Source organism: Rhodamnia argentea, chromosome 8 (genome assembly GCF_020921035.1).
Source record: "Rhodamnia argentea isolate NSW1041297 chromosome 8, ASM2092103v1, whole genome shotgun sequence".
NCBI lineage: Eukaryota > Viridiplantae > Streptophyta > Magnoliopsida > Myrtales > Myrtaceae > Rhodamnia > Rhodamnia argentea.
Window position 1 is genome coordinate 7,976,930 of NC_063157.1, and position 13,448 is coordinate 7,990,377.

At 42.4% G+C, this 13,448-nt stretch overlaps 1 protein-coding gene across 5 annotated transcripts; it reads left to right on the forward strand.

The window, feature by feature from the left end:
* The first annotated feature begins 8,869 nt into the window (after positions 1–8,869).
* Positions 8,870–12,898, forward strand: LOC115736785 (protein TRM32). Of its 5 annotated transcripts, none has more exons than XM_030668641.2 (5): positions 8,870–9,134; positions 9,635–9,708; positions 9,895–11,521; positions 11,838–12,541; positions 12,736–12,898. In XM_030668641.2, exons 1-4 carry the CDS (start codon positions 8,966–8,968, stop codon positions 12,503–12,505), a joined length of 2,538 nt encoding a protein of 845 aa, XP_030524501.1. In that variant the 5' UTR covers positions 8,870–8,965; the 3' UTR covers positions 12,506–12,541; positions 12,736–12,898. The 5 variants fall into 5 exon arrangements, with proteins under 5 accessions (XP_030524501.1, XP_048140558.1, XP_030524503.1 ...); XM_048284601.1 differs by lacking the exon at positions 12,736–12,898 and having other exon boundaries at positions 11,838–11,887; positions 11,963–12,634; XM_030668643.2 differs by lacking the exon at positions 12,736–12,898 and having other exon boundaries at positions 9,895–10,323; positions 10,366–11,521; positions 11,838–12,634.
* The last annotated feature ends 550 nt before the right edge of the window (positions 12,899–13,448 follow it).

Sequence of the window (13,448 nt, forward strand, 5' to 3'; positions counted from 1 at the left end):
GGGAGGTGCTTATTAATATAATAGGTGGGAAGGATATCGCATTATATACATCCTTGTTCAGTAAGAGTCCTATGTTTAACCCTCGAGGCTGGATGTTATATTAAAAACTAGGGTGAGCAAAAAAATCGAGATCCACCGGAATCAAACCGGATCGTACCCAACCGATTGATTTTGGGTGGTTCCCACTAGGTACCTGTATGATTCCCGGTTCCAATTTGTTGGAACCGGTAGGTACCCTGTTCAGTTCCCGTTTTCATATGGAAAACATCCAACCGGACCAGAACTATTATACACACACACACACACGAGGGTTACTCCATGAATGCATTCTTTTTTTTCTATTTTTAGCTGCATCTGTTTTTGAATATCTAATAAAACCCCTTTATGTCATTTTTGCAATAAGATTTGCAAGGATAGATATGAAGCCGAGGCATGGTCTAGTGGCTTGAAGCATTAATTTCCTAGTGCCGTCATAGGAATGCTAGAACAGAATCAAGAAGTGATGGAATTCCATCCGAAGCGACCAATTTCATGGATCCACCCGGGAATCGGATAGGACCGGTGTTCGGTTCTCGGGTGGATCCATGGAACGAGCAAGTGGTTTACGATTCTCGTTTTGCGGAACCGATCCCTAGCGGACGGTTCTCGATTCTAGGATGAGAACCTTTTGTTTTGTTTTGTTTTTTTTCCTTTTTCTGGGTCTCTAATTAGTTAATTCTTTTTGCAAGATTCTTTGGATTTTAGCTGTGAGGAAGTTTGGGATCATGAGAGAGAGAGAGAGAGAATTTCTCTAATTTGTAATGTCTAACCCACTTCGGCGAAGGATCCGATGCAACAAGTATGTGGCGACACCCACGTTAAACAAAGACTCAGAAAAGAGAACCGAGTCGAGTCGGGTCAGACACATGAAGCTAAAAAAACTAATAAAAAGATCTCCTCAAAGCTGGAGAGATTGCTTTTTACGATGCTTTCTAAGTAACTTTTGATGCATGGCGCACGTGCTTCCCTACAGGGAAACCACCTGCTTTCATCGGACTAATCCGCAGTTGTTAAGTCCAATATAATGCAGCAAAAAAAAGCAACGTTAATCAGCAAAACATAACCCGTATACAGCCTAAGTTTTTGCAGTAAACTAGCAACCGTGTGTGTAACTTTCAAGCTATATTGGTATGAGAACAGTGGATTTCGAGTTCGATTCCGTACGTCCATCTTACTCGTTGAATTTAGCGTTTCGATTTTGTCACATGTAGTGAGTTTCGACGGTTCTTTCACTCATGCGTACCGGATTTACACCCTTGATACCGTCAACGTTATGCCTTCCTTAGCATGACAAAAGCGTTTGGATGTAAAATTCACATCCCTCCATAATTTAACGTTTTAAGTTTTTGGAACAAATGAACGCGCACCTATATTCCAGAAAGTTTGACCTCCAAAGTTTGCACGCAGACTGCTTTTCTCTCTCTCTTTCTTTTGTTCTCCTAGAAAACACTTGGCAGAATCTTTCTAATTAAGGTCATGGACGGCAATAGGGTATGGTCCATTTCCAAAAAAAAAAAAAACTATAGTCTATCATAAATCTATACCATACTTTAGCCGGCCTAAAATGCCTGCAAAACGGGTAATTGTTTAGCATAATGAGAGTAGCTCATCGTATTATTTTAGCTAATAATTTGTCCATTTCAGCATGCATCGTCGTTCCTATTCTCGTCGCTAAGTACGCCCACGTCCGGCTCTTGAGGTAATGTCTTGGTTAGGCACAATGGCCACGGCCTCGATCGATGGCTTGGCCAGAACGTGTGTTGATTCTGTTTCTAGGGTAACTCGAACTTAATTTTGAAGTTCAGTCACGATTCTCAGTGCATGCAAATGCGCGAAGCTTTGTCTACACGAGTAGCTCTAGAAAAATTCCCATGTCCACATTTGAATCTTAAGAAAAATCGTTTTAGAAAAACACCCATGGTACACACTAAATGGGGAAAATCACCAAAAAAATTCCAACATATTGAACAAATGCCAATTCAGTCATAAACCTTTTAATTTGCTTAATTTAATTCTAAAGTTTTTAATGATTGCCAATGTAGTCATTCCCGCCAACTTTTACTACCAATTGTTCACGTCGACAAGTTTTGTAATTATTCAACTCTTGGGAATTTATTTTATAACTTTTTTCCTTTTTTCCTTTTTTTTGCCTTCTTCCTCCTCCGGTCCTCGGCCATAGACTAGGGCCGGTGAGGTCGACCCTCACCAAATCCGAGGAGATTGGCGAGGGTGAGCCACATTGGAACTAGCAAGGGTCAACCCTTGCAAGCCTCGAGCGAGCCTCAACCTTATTGGCCTTTGGCCAGGTCGACCCTTGCCTGTGGCTGGTTGCCGGCTATGGTGACCGACCAAGGAAGAAGAAAAAAAGAAAAGAAAATAATAATAAATAAATCTAAAAAAAATGTGAAAATTTTCCATGTCAGCAGGCAATGTCAAGTTGAACAAGTGGTTTCCTTGTTAGCGATTGTCGGTGAAAATTGACAAGAAGGACTACATCAACAAATCGTCAAAATATTTAGGATTACATGACCAAATTGAAAGGTTTAATACCGAATTGGCATCGGTACAATCGATTTAGGACTTTTTTGGTAACTTTCCTCCACAACATGAGCCCGCTCTACTTCTTTAGTCTTTTTAATATTTTATCTCCAGAGAGCAATTCGGTAACAAACAATAAAAATATTCGAAGACCCATTAGGGCTTAGTGGAGAAAATTGCTCCTATGCATAAGCTGGTGTTGGATTGATGGCAAATATGTATGTTTCAAACACAAGATGATTAGTCAACAAAATATGTCAAACCCATGTTGAGCAGAAAGATAACAATTTTTCATCACTAGGTGTGTCGAACATCATCATATGTAGGCAAAGGGTTTGGTTCATAAGGACGAATAGTCTTCGGACATAGAATCATGAATCTCTCCGTTGCAAGTTATTATTGAAGGCTGCTTGGTCCAATCTTGTATGATTGTCGAGCACACAATGTCAAACCTTTTCTTGATTGCTTTCTGGTTTTGCTTTGTTTTCTGCACTGGCATGGCAAGGCTTTGGGCACCATTTTGGCCTAGGATTCCCCGCTGAAAAATGGATTGAGTTGAGGTTTGGTGAGGTTTGTACTCGAGTGAGTTTGAATAATTATACTGGCTTTTGAATGATTATATGTATAGCTTCTTTTCTTGAAAATGATTAGAAAGGGGAGGTGGGTTTGATCTACTGCAGGAACTGAGGACCATTAGAGGCCCAAAGAGGAAGATGGTGAGGAGCATGAGGTCCATCCATGCTAGTCAACTTGTCACAAACTATACGCTACATTTGTTTATGGAGTTAGGTTAGCCTGCTATTAGTTGGGAGAGGCAGCTCTCGCCATGCTGTCACAATTTTCTCTAATCTTGATCTCGAACACGCCCTCTCCCTCCCTCTCTCAATACGGATCTGAGCTGGATAAACCGCCTCGAGGTGAAGTAAACCCGTCAAATGGGTGGGCCTGATTGAATTTGGGTCGGGTCATAAATGATTCAACCCAAATGGACTCATTTAATCTGTTATTTAGAAAAACTCGTACCCAAACCGATGTGAGAGTGAAGTGAACGGGTTCGAGTAAGGGCGAGAGATGCGGGTTAGGTTTAAGTAAATTGTAAATCCATTTATAATCCATTTAGCACTCATATTATGTTTGGACTTATCTATGACTCATTTATTGAGTTTAACAAATCATACAATAACCGCCTCTATCGTATATGAGTTAAGAAATGGATTTATAACCTACTTTGATAATATCTAAGATGAAGCTCATGGACCTCGGACCGAGTCAATCGAAGGTTGAAAACCCCTAATCATCCTTTCATAGAGAGAGAGAGAGAGAGAGAGAGAGAGAGAGAGAGAGATTGAATTGCTTGGAGAGAGAGAGAGAGAGAGAGATTGAATTGCTTGGAATTTTTTTACCATATGGTAGACATCGGGAGGTGGGGGGGTGTGTGTATGCGTAGGGGACCACTTTGGCGGCGTTACACTTTTACATTCTAACTGCTCTAGTTGATCAGTCCATACTCTACCATCTACACCGCCCATCAGCCAGCAAATTCCCAAATAGATCCAGATGGGATATGCTGCTTTTCCAATCATGTAGATCACTGCAGCACTATCATGAACACTCCACGTGTTGATTCAGAGCAAGGTAATCTCACTAGGGTTCACAGCAAAAAGTGAATTCGTTTTCTATCTAAAATAAGTAATGAATAAATTCATTTATATCGAATCGCGCTGTGTTAACGAAATCCTTTTATAAGAATGGTACGATCAGAAAATTCATTTCAAGAAATTCGGTAAATTTTTTATCCACGAAACGACAAGCTCGGTTGGTTCGAGAATATCCGTAATGAGGGACGAGTAACATACAATTTTCTTCGAATCGAGCGAACGATGATTTCTCCTGATGCCGAAGGGATTGGAATGAGGAATCGAAAATGTTGAAGGTAGCAGCGGCCTGAGTAGAATCTGCCCACCCAACTTTCTATGGAATCGTGCTTCGTACTGCATGTGTTTTGTACATGTTCAAATTCACTGTTTAGGAGAACTTTTTTTGATTAATCAAAGCTGTAAAGTTTGGGTGCGATCTGATAATGTGGGTATGATGCTGAGAAAATAAGGTAGGAGGGGGGGAAAAAAGGCGAACACGCACTCTCATGGCGCATCATTGCTTCTCATGCTCATGCTTCATGATTTTGCTCCCCATTGCCGATCATGATGTCCCATCACCAGCAATCATGCCCCTGGCTTATCATAATACCTTCCTAATTCTTTAGTTAATTTAAACTATTTTTGGAGCAGAAATGTTGTTCTTCTTAATCACAATCTTTAGCCAACCTCTCAAATCATATAAGATGAGATGGAATCCGATAGGATTCGACTGATGGGATATTTGCGGCAGGAGTGAAGATGAGCAGCTTAGGGTTGAGGCAAATCTTGCCAATGCTCGAGGAGAAATTGTTGTATGCCAATATTTAGTCTGGTCTTTGAGCTTTTAATGTCGTATTGAATCTGATTGATTTCGTCCTTTCGGATAATTCGACTTAATGGCATGTCTGACTTGCTTGAATCTTTTGATGGCGCTAATGACCAGACCCCGCGAAGCGATACCACTTGCGAACGACAGCGACAGTGGAAGAATCGCTTTCGCATGGCCCGCAGGGTGTGATAGGGACCCTGTTGACTTAAGCAACAAGCGCAAGTCTCGATGTTTCGAGATCACAGAAAAATGTTTAAGAAGAAGAGTATTCGAAATCTTGCTTGCAATCGTAATTTACCTCTTTTTTTTCGGGTCTTTTTTTGGGGACGAGTAGGTATTTATCATTTGCTATTGCAATCGTGGGGATTGGGGATCCCTTTCGAATCCGAAAATGCAGCACCTAACGATTTATCTTGACATTCCATTTTGTGCGTATTCTTATACAGTTTCCAAAGATAAAGATAAGAAAAGATGGAACGGGGTCTTATGATTCCTATATATCTTGGAAAGATTTCCCCGATACTTTTAAACGGGTCATTGCGTATTTCGCTTGTGCTTAAGATTTTTCGATTATGCTAGAAATATAACATCCTGTAAAGGATTCAAAGAATTTGTTATAAGCAGATCTATTCGAGCCTTCGAATGCCAACATGCGGCCCACTAGGTTGACCTTCCCCAGCCATCTAAAGAAGCTAGAGAAGCCCGTTAAGCATACGCACAAGGGCCGCGGTTGGCTTCCCTGGTCAATTATAAAGAAGAAGTCGAGCAAGCAGTCCAATGCCAACATATTGGCCCAACACCATTCTAGTTTGAATTGAATCAAAGGAAAAAGACATCAAAAACCTCAAACTATACGTATCGTGTGACGTGTTTGCCCTAATTTTTTTTTTTATGTGACGCAAAAAATGTCAAAATTTGTACCTTTGTCTCACATTTTTTACCCTCCGCAAATGAGGATCTTCAAAATCTGCCTACTTGGATACCGGGAAGCAAACATTATTGACATGGCGCCCGCGCGATTCAAGTGAAATAAAAACGACATTATTTTGATACAAAATCTGACGGAACCTTTGATGGAGGTGTCAAATAAGTACGAATTTATAATTTTTTTTTATGTCACGAGTAAAATTTTAGGGTAAATATGTCACTGGGCATATCTCAAGGTTTTTAATGTCATTAAAAAAAAATGTTCGACGTAAATATGCCGCGACGGCATAATAAATTGACATTTTTGTTTTTTTTTGGGCTTTTCTCCGTTGGATCAAAGTCTTCTTCCCCGTTGTCGGTGTCTGGTGAAGCGCGTCAAATCCAAACGGAGTCGTATGACATTCGAAACCACTTGCGTAACCCTTTTGACTGGTCTTCTCCTTTTCCATTTGCTCGTGGTTATGTGGGGCTTATGGATTTGTACAAACGTTTGAAAAAAAAGTAGACAAGTACACACGATGTTGTCCCTTGGGAACGATGTCGTTTTCCGGCTTCTCGAAGCCCCCGATCCCGCCACCAATCCCTGTCCTAAGTTGAAACGTCCCCCATGGGATTCCGGTCCAACGCAACCTTTGAAAATGTTTGAAAAATTCAATGCTGGAAAACATTGACATTTTTGACACACGACCTCCGTCTTCCAACGTCTGCGAAAGAGACCTCCCACCGCCGAGTGAGACCGGGGGGCAACAAATTGTGCGAGTCGATGAACAAAATCTTATGGGAAAGATTACGGAGCGAATGGATAAACTCGACGCGCTTTTGTTTCCGGTTGAATTAACGTCACGGCGTGGCGTTTGAGATTTAAATATGACACGGTCCATGAAGATCTCGCGGCGATCAAACTTTTGCGAGCACGACGTGATCTATTAAGCCACACCAAAATAATGCACTAGCCCATGCGCTCTATTGAACCAAGTTTATCTCATAAGATATATAAAACAACCCCCTCCCCTCCCCCCCCTCTCTCCACACCACATACACACATATTTTTAATAAGGATAATAATCCAGAAATTTATAAACCCATTGTACAAGTGGTCAATGCGAGTCCTAACATTTCGATTGTGCAAATTTAATCTTAAACCTTTTAACGATTTGCCAATTCAATTATAAATATTTCAATTGCGATAATTTAGTCTTAAATTTTTTGAAATTTTGTCAATTTAATTTAGTCATAAATCTGTTATTTCGATAATTGGCTGAAAGTACTATATTGGAAAATCGTCAAAAGATTTAAAATTAAATTGACAAATCGTCAAAATTTTTAGGACTAATTTTGTACAATTGAAATGTTTAAGATTAAATTGACCGATGTATAATAGGTTTATGAATTTTTGGATAATTTTCCCTATTATAGTCTTAGTGTTGATTAATTGTCAAGTGGAGATAGATTCACTGTAATTATTTAGCCGAGAATACGGGTAGAACTTGGGTAGATATCGTAACCGATCTTAAAACCTGTGATAAATTCCAATTTAAGGATATGCAAGCTAGGTTCCATTAATCGATTTTGACGCTCTTGTCTGCACATTATTCGAAAGCCCCCACAAAAAAGAAATGGGATTTAATCTGAAGGAGGGCAAGTTTATCAACTCCTCATGAGCCAGAGCCACACCGAGCGGAGAATTTATTCATTTCAAATGATAATCTTGGTTGGTCAGCTACGCCTTCTCCTTTCCCAACCAACCAGGTACCTTTCTTCTCTTCCTTTCCGTCTTATCTTTTTTTTTTTTTTTTTTCATGTGGGGGTAAGTAACCAGGAAGACGTCATGGAGCTTTGCCTCCATTGACTTGATTTGCTGACCTCGTGGTTGTAGCAATTTGGACCGGGCCAAAGCAAGGCGGGAGAGAGAGAGAGAGAGTGTGGACCGGTCTTGGAGTTTCCTCTTACTACTACAGCGTATCTAGCGCGCCAAAAACAAAAAAGCCTGCGGGATTCTTGGGGTGCTGCTGGCTAGTCTCTTGCCTTCTCGGACAACCACCACTAACGACTCTCCCTCCTCCTCCTCCTCCTGTTTCCTCTCGTAAAACCAACCCTTTTCTGCGTTTCACGCCAAGTTTTGCTTCATGAGAAGTTTGGCTGTTGGAATTCTTGGTTGCCCGAGTGTTCAGACACATTCCTTGTCTGATCTTTCTCAAGAGCAGTCCGCGCTGTATCAGACCGAGTCTTGCCCTGTCTCAGCTTGGAGGAGCAAAACTCCGAGGTCTGTTTGTCTTTCAACTTTGCTGCTAATTTCAATGTCGAGAGCTTGTTTTGCATGCCCAGTTTCCTTCTTCGTTTCGCTTCTGGGGGGTTACTTTGGTTTTTTTTGCTGACGGATGAGGCAAGGGGTCTTGAACAAACCCTTTCCGTCTCTTTTAATCTCGATTTCTGACGTCTAATTTGCGCCTCTGTTTTCTTTTTTTGCTGTCTTAACTCTGCATGAAACTGCGAGCCTTGCCTTTCTCTGTAGCAAACGGCAATATCCCGAAATCCTATCTTTCTTTCCCTTTTTAAGTGCTGAGAATCTCTTGTTCGGTAGTTAGAAGAGGGAAGTAGTTCAATGTCCATTGAAGTCTGAAATCAGGTGCAGGAGCGTCTGATTAGAAGGCTAAGAATGAATTAGGCATGGAATTTTAGAGTGTTTTATATTATTGGGAAAGAGAGTAAAGTGGTTCTCATGTTGCGCTTTGTGCTTGGATCCTTATAATTCTGAAGTTACTTGGTGCTTGATGTTGATGATGAGGTCACAGGAATCTTTGGCTCTTTAAACCGTGCTTGTGGATAATACCCATGCCCGAGTATGGCTCGTCAGTGCATTTTTTCGCTCACATAGCATGTTCCAATGTTTGATTCAGGTTCCAGTGATAAAGTCAGTCCTCACGACGTAACTGTCGTTAAGTAGCTAAAGGGCCATTCGAGACTTTAGGTGCGATCTTGCTTCGACCTCTCACAGATGGAAGGGGACATCCAGGGCAGAGATCACGGCATCCGACTGCAGAACAGTCATCCTGGTTGCTGGTGGGGGTTCTTTCACGTCCTCGACTATCATTACTGGCGTCACGTTAGGAGAGCGCTTCATGGAAAAGAGCGTCGAGGGAGAAAACGCCGCGGACATAAGCCATGTCGGTTTGCTCATCCTCCCTGGTCGCTTGTTTTATCGCCTTTTGCATCTCTTTTATCCTCTATAATAACGAAAAAGTGGGAAGTTAAAACCTTTTTTGCTATGTTTAAGAGACTGTTTTCTATGTTGATCTGTGACTGCTCTTTAAGTACTCTTCCATATATCCTGTTTCCTGTCACCGTCGCCGACAATCTGATTTACCCTGCTTTCCTTTTCAATGGTACAAACTTCGACGGTGGAAGATGTCTAGCACTGTGAGGAATTTTTCGCAGCATGAATTAATCAATGAACCAGATAACTTTAGATTATGCTGCCAACTCGAATATCACATTGCTTGGGTAGCTTTAGATATCACATTCCTTTTCTGAAATACCGCATTAACTGCGGGTATCAGTGGTGTTACATTTTATCATATTGGATTCACTATGGTAACTTTGGATCTCACATTCCTGTTCTTTCTCTTGCAGTTCTTATCTGAGTTTTATCTTCCTCTGGTTTCAGGTTGCACGACACCGAAAACAATCTCTTTCAACTGTGAGACTGGTCAAGGGCAAGACGAAGCAGAGCATCTACTGGTAAATTCATGTTTTTAACATAGAGCATCGTCTGAATTTCGGCATACGGCTCTCAATTTATATCATCGAATTATCAGCTGTATTGGAGAATTCTCGTTTTCAATTACACCGATGTTTAATCAGAATGCTTTCGCTGGCCCTTGTGTAACATTGAACTTGGATATCTTTTAATTCTGAAACTTTCAGCGGGAACGGCCTAGCATAGAAGCTGATTCTCTCAACGATGTTCCTGCGAGTAGCACCAGAGAACTACTTGCAAAAGATGCGCGTGAGGAAAACATCCATCAAGATTGGATTTTGAGCTTTCTTCTACACCGACATCACCGCACTGATTCCGTCCTCAATGAAATAAAAGACGAATGGAGGGATCCTATCATTATCCTTCATGATGGTGCCGACACTCCAATCCCTAAATTGCAAGACCTTTATTCCCCGAGGACAGGGGAGGAGCTTGGCGGTGGAAAGAGAGCACCCCTTTTCGAGAGAGGTGAAGAAGTGAAGCAAAAGCTGATGGACTTTGGGAAGGGCGAGACAAATTTGCAGCGGCAGAACAAAGATAAGGCCGAGAAAGAGACAGTCAAGGTAAACATGGATTCCCTATCCAATGGCTCCCAACAGCAAGATTCACATGCGGGCATTGTGGAACGATATGACGGCCAGCAGGCTTCAATTAGAAAAGCAAGCTTCACAAGGTCTCGATCATTTCCGGTGGCCGATGCATCAGGCGTTAGACATTATAGGCCAATCACTCTTAAGCACAAGCAAAGTGAAATGTGGTCTTTCCCAAAGGGTGAAAAGCCGACAACAATCAGTCAGGGGCCAAAACTCACCTTATCCAACTTGCTGCAAAATCATGATCTACAATCAGTGCAAAGCAGAGCCATGAAGCAAGAAGATATGGCTTCTTCCTCAGGCAACTCCCACCCAATTAAAGTGCACGGATGGAATCAGACAGTCATGAATCAGATTAAACGCATCAAGCGTAGAATAAGGCGTGCATTTAAAGAAGAAAGAATAGAAAATGCGCCAGCAGATGCTCGCCCTGACCGAATTTCTTCTGGATCAAGTTCTCCTGCCAACATGAAAGAGATTTCTGAAAATTCTCAGTACCAAGATGGCGAAAACTGGACCGACGTGAGTAAGCTACACCACATGGAAAGAACTTCCTCTATACACGATTCACTGGATAGATATGCTCAGTTATTCGAGAATGCTTATGGGAAGGAGCCTAAACTGCATCATTCCAATAGCCTAAAATTGACAAACAAAGACAGGAATTCTTCGGGTGGACATACGCGTAAATCATTCAGAAGGAGACTCTCCCTTCCGGACCCTGCAACCCTATCTTTCCTCCTTGGTGTGGTGTCTTTAGACGCTATTTGTTCAGACATGCAAGTGAAGAAGGATGGGGATTCTTGTGTGAAAACTGGGTGTGATTTAGGCAGCAAATTAAATTCTTCAGCTATTCCTTCAAATCCTGATGGAAGTGCTCTATCACATGATACTCCGGAGGTCAAGTTCCTTGAGGATATTAAAGAAGAAGAAGAAGAAGAAGAAGAAGGCGATGATGATGATGCAGAGACTAGTACTGAACTGCGCTCCAGCGCGGTTGTAGCTTTAGATCAGAAGACTGTTGAACATAGTGAAAATGTTGTTGAATCAACAGGGGAGGATAACAGGGCCCTGCATGAACGGGAGATGTCTATCACATGGGAAGCCGTCAGTCAAGGAGATGAACTAAGTTCAGTTTGTAGTCCCAAACCCTCTCCAAAGGTCGACCAAGCTACAGCAGGGGAGTTCTTGCCCTCAAACGGTATCAACTACATCTCCAAGACAAGTTTCCATTTTCGCATCTTTCGCCTGGAATTGCCTGGTTTATAACTGTCAAGAGTGGGACGGAAATGGCATTTCTTAAGCATATTAAGATCAGTCATGTCCTTGAATGCAGATCTTACAATTCATGTCCTCTCTAACATGTTACATGTTTTGTCTGATCCTAGTCAATCCAAGTTCATATTTAGACCTGCTATCGGAATGCATTTGCACCATTCATCCATTTGGTACTCTGTTTTTCTCGTGTGCAAGAGTTGGGTGTGACCGTGTGACAAATTGATCCACTGTTGCTCCAGGTTGCCTTCATCTGGAGGAGCCAGGTTCTCATGCAAACCTGCCCAGTAGCTCTGTGCCGGAATCTTTGTCAGTATCTTGCGAGGCTTCAAAAGATACGGGAAATGGGATGAAGAACAACATTGCAGACCATTTCTTAAAGACTTGGCATTTGGATAAAAGGGATGAGGTAGACTTTAACTACGTAAGTCACTTGCTCAACCTATCCGGCATCTCCGAAAGTGAGGAATTTGAACAGTGGCAAACTGCGGAGCAACCGCTGAACCCTAAGTTATTAGACAATTTGGAGGACTGCGCAGCAGATCACGAGTTAGGATGCTCAGATGAGGACGTCGGTGCTTGTAGCAACCACCAGCTTCTGTTCGATTTAGTCAATGAAGCCCTGCTTGAGATCTTCGAGCGATTGCCCGCTTACTTCCCAAAAGCCTTCTCCTTTACGACGAATGTCAAACCAATCCCGAAGGGTCAGCATATGCTCGAGGAGGTCTGGAAAAGAGTGAACCGGTACCGTACAAGGCCGGAGCGGGACCAGACATTAGACGGTGTGATCGCTCGAGATATGGCAAAGGGGGATGGTTGGTTGAACCTCCAGTGGGAAGGGGAGTGCGTGGCGCTGGAATTGGAGGATTGGATTCTTGATGATCTCTTGGATGAAGTATTAAGTCCTTGAGAGTTAGAGCAAGTTGGTGGGTAGAAGTAAGATGTCTGCACACTGTTTTCCGCTTTCTCGCGCGCCAAGTTTTGTTCATGGTATGGTGGATCTGTGCTGCATAGCATGAGATTGGGTTGTCTTAGATTATTTTCTAAGGGCTTGAACTTAAGGATTTTAGTATTCCGCTTCTTAATGGCAATCAGTTCGGTAACAAGCCCGTGAAGATTTTTTTTTTTGGTATATATGTTGATACAAGTCGCGAGGATCCGGAGTCATTCATCAGATGTCGATAGATTCGTCAAGAATATTTGCTCGATTGTACTAGTGGAATGGAGAGTTTGTTAGATTCGCCATTCTCTGTACTTTATGTTTGAATGAGTGAATGGGGTTGAGATCGGAGCAACTTATTACTACTTGCTTGAGCTTTCCTCTGCTAGTATGAAGAGACATGATCACAGGCTGTGAACTATCGGTTCCGGTTCATGAATTAACAGTTCCGACTCGTGGTCATGCTTGAACTGGAACCGGCCCTTGAAGGGGCGGTCTCGATTCCGGGGAGGTTCAAGGCCGGTTCCGGTTCGGCCCAATTTTGGGCTGTTGGAAGGAAAAAGAGTCGTTTTGTTTTTTTTTTTTTTTTTGGCGGTTCGGAACCATTGGTTCCGGGCTTGTTCCGAATTTTTTTAAACCGTAACCGGCCTGTGAGGGGCCGGGCTGGTTCCGGTTTGGAACCGGCGGTCCCGGTCAAACTATGAACGAGCTGAAACATATTCTGGGAGGTTCTGAAATCCTATTGGCTGTCGTTTAGGTGACACGGATCGCGATCCCCGTCTCACCAGCACACTCGTTCTCAGTCGTTGATTCTTCTCCTCACCGACGGTCCAGATTCACTCGCCCCCTCTTCCTCGGAAGCTCTCAAAATTTTTCGAAAGTCTCCCGCCTCTTCCAAAAGAACTCGAATTTA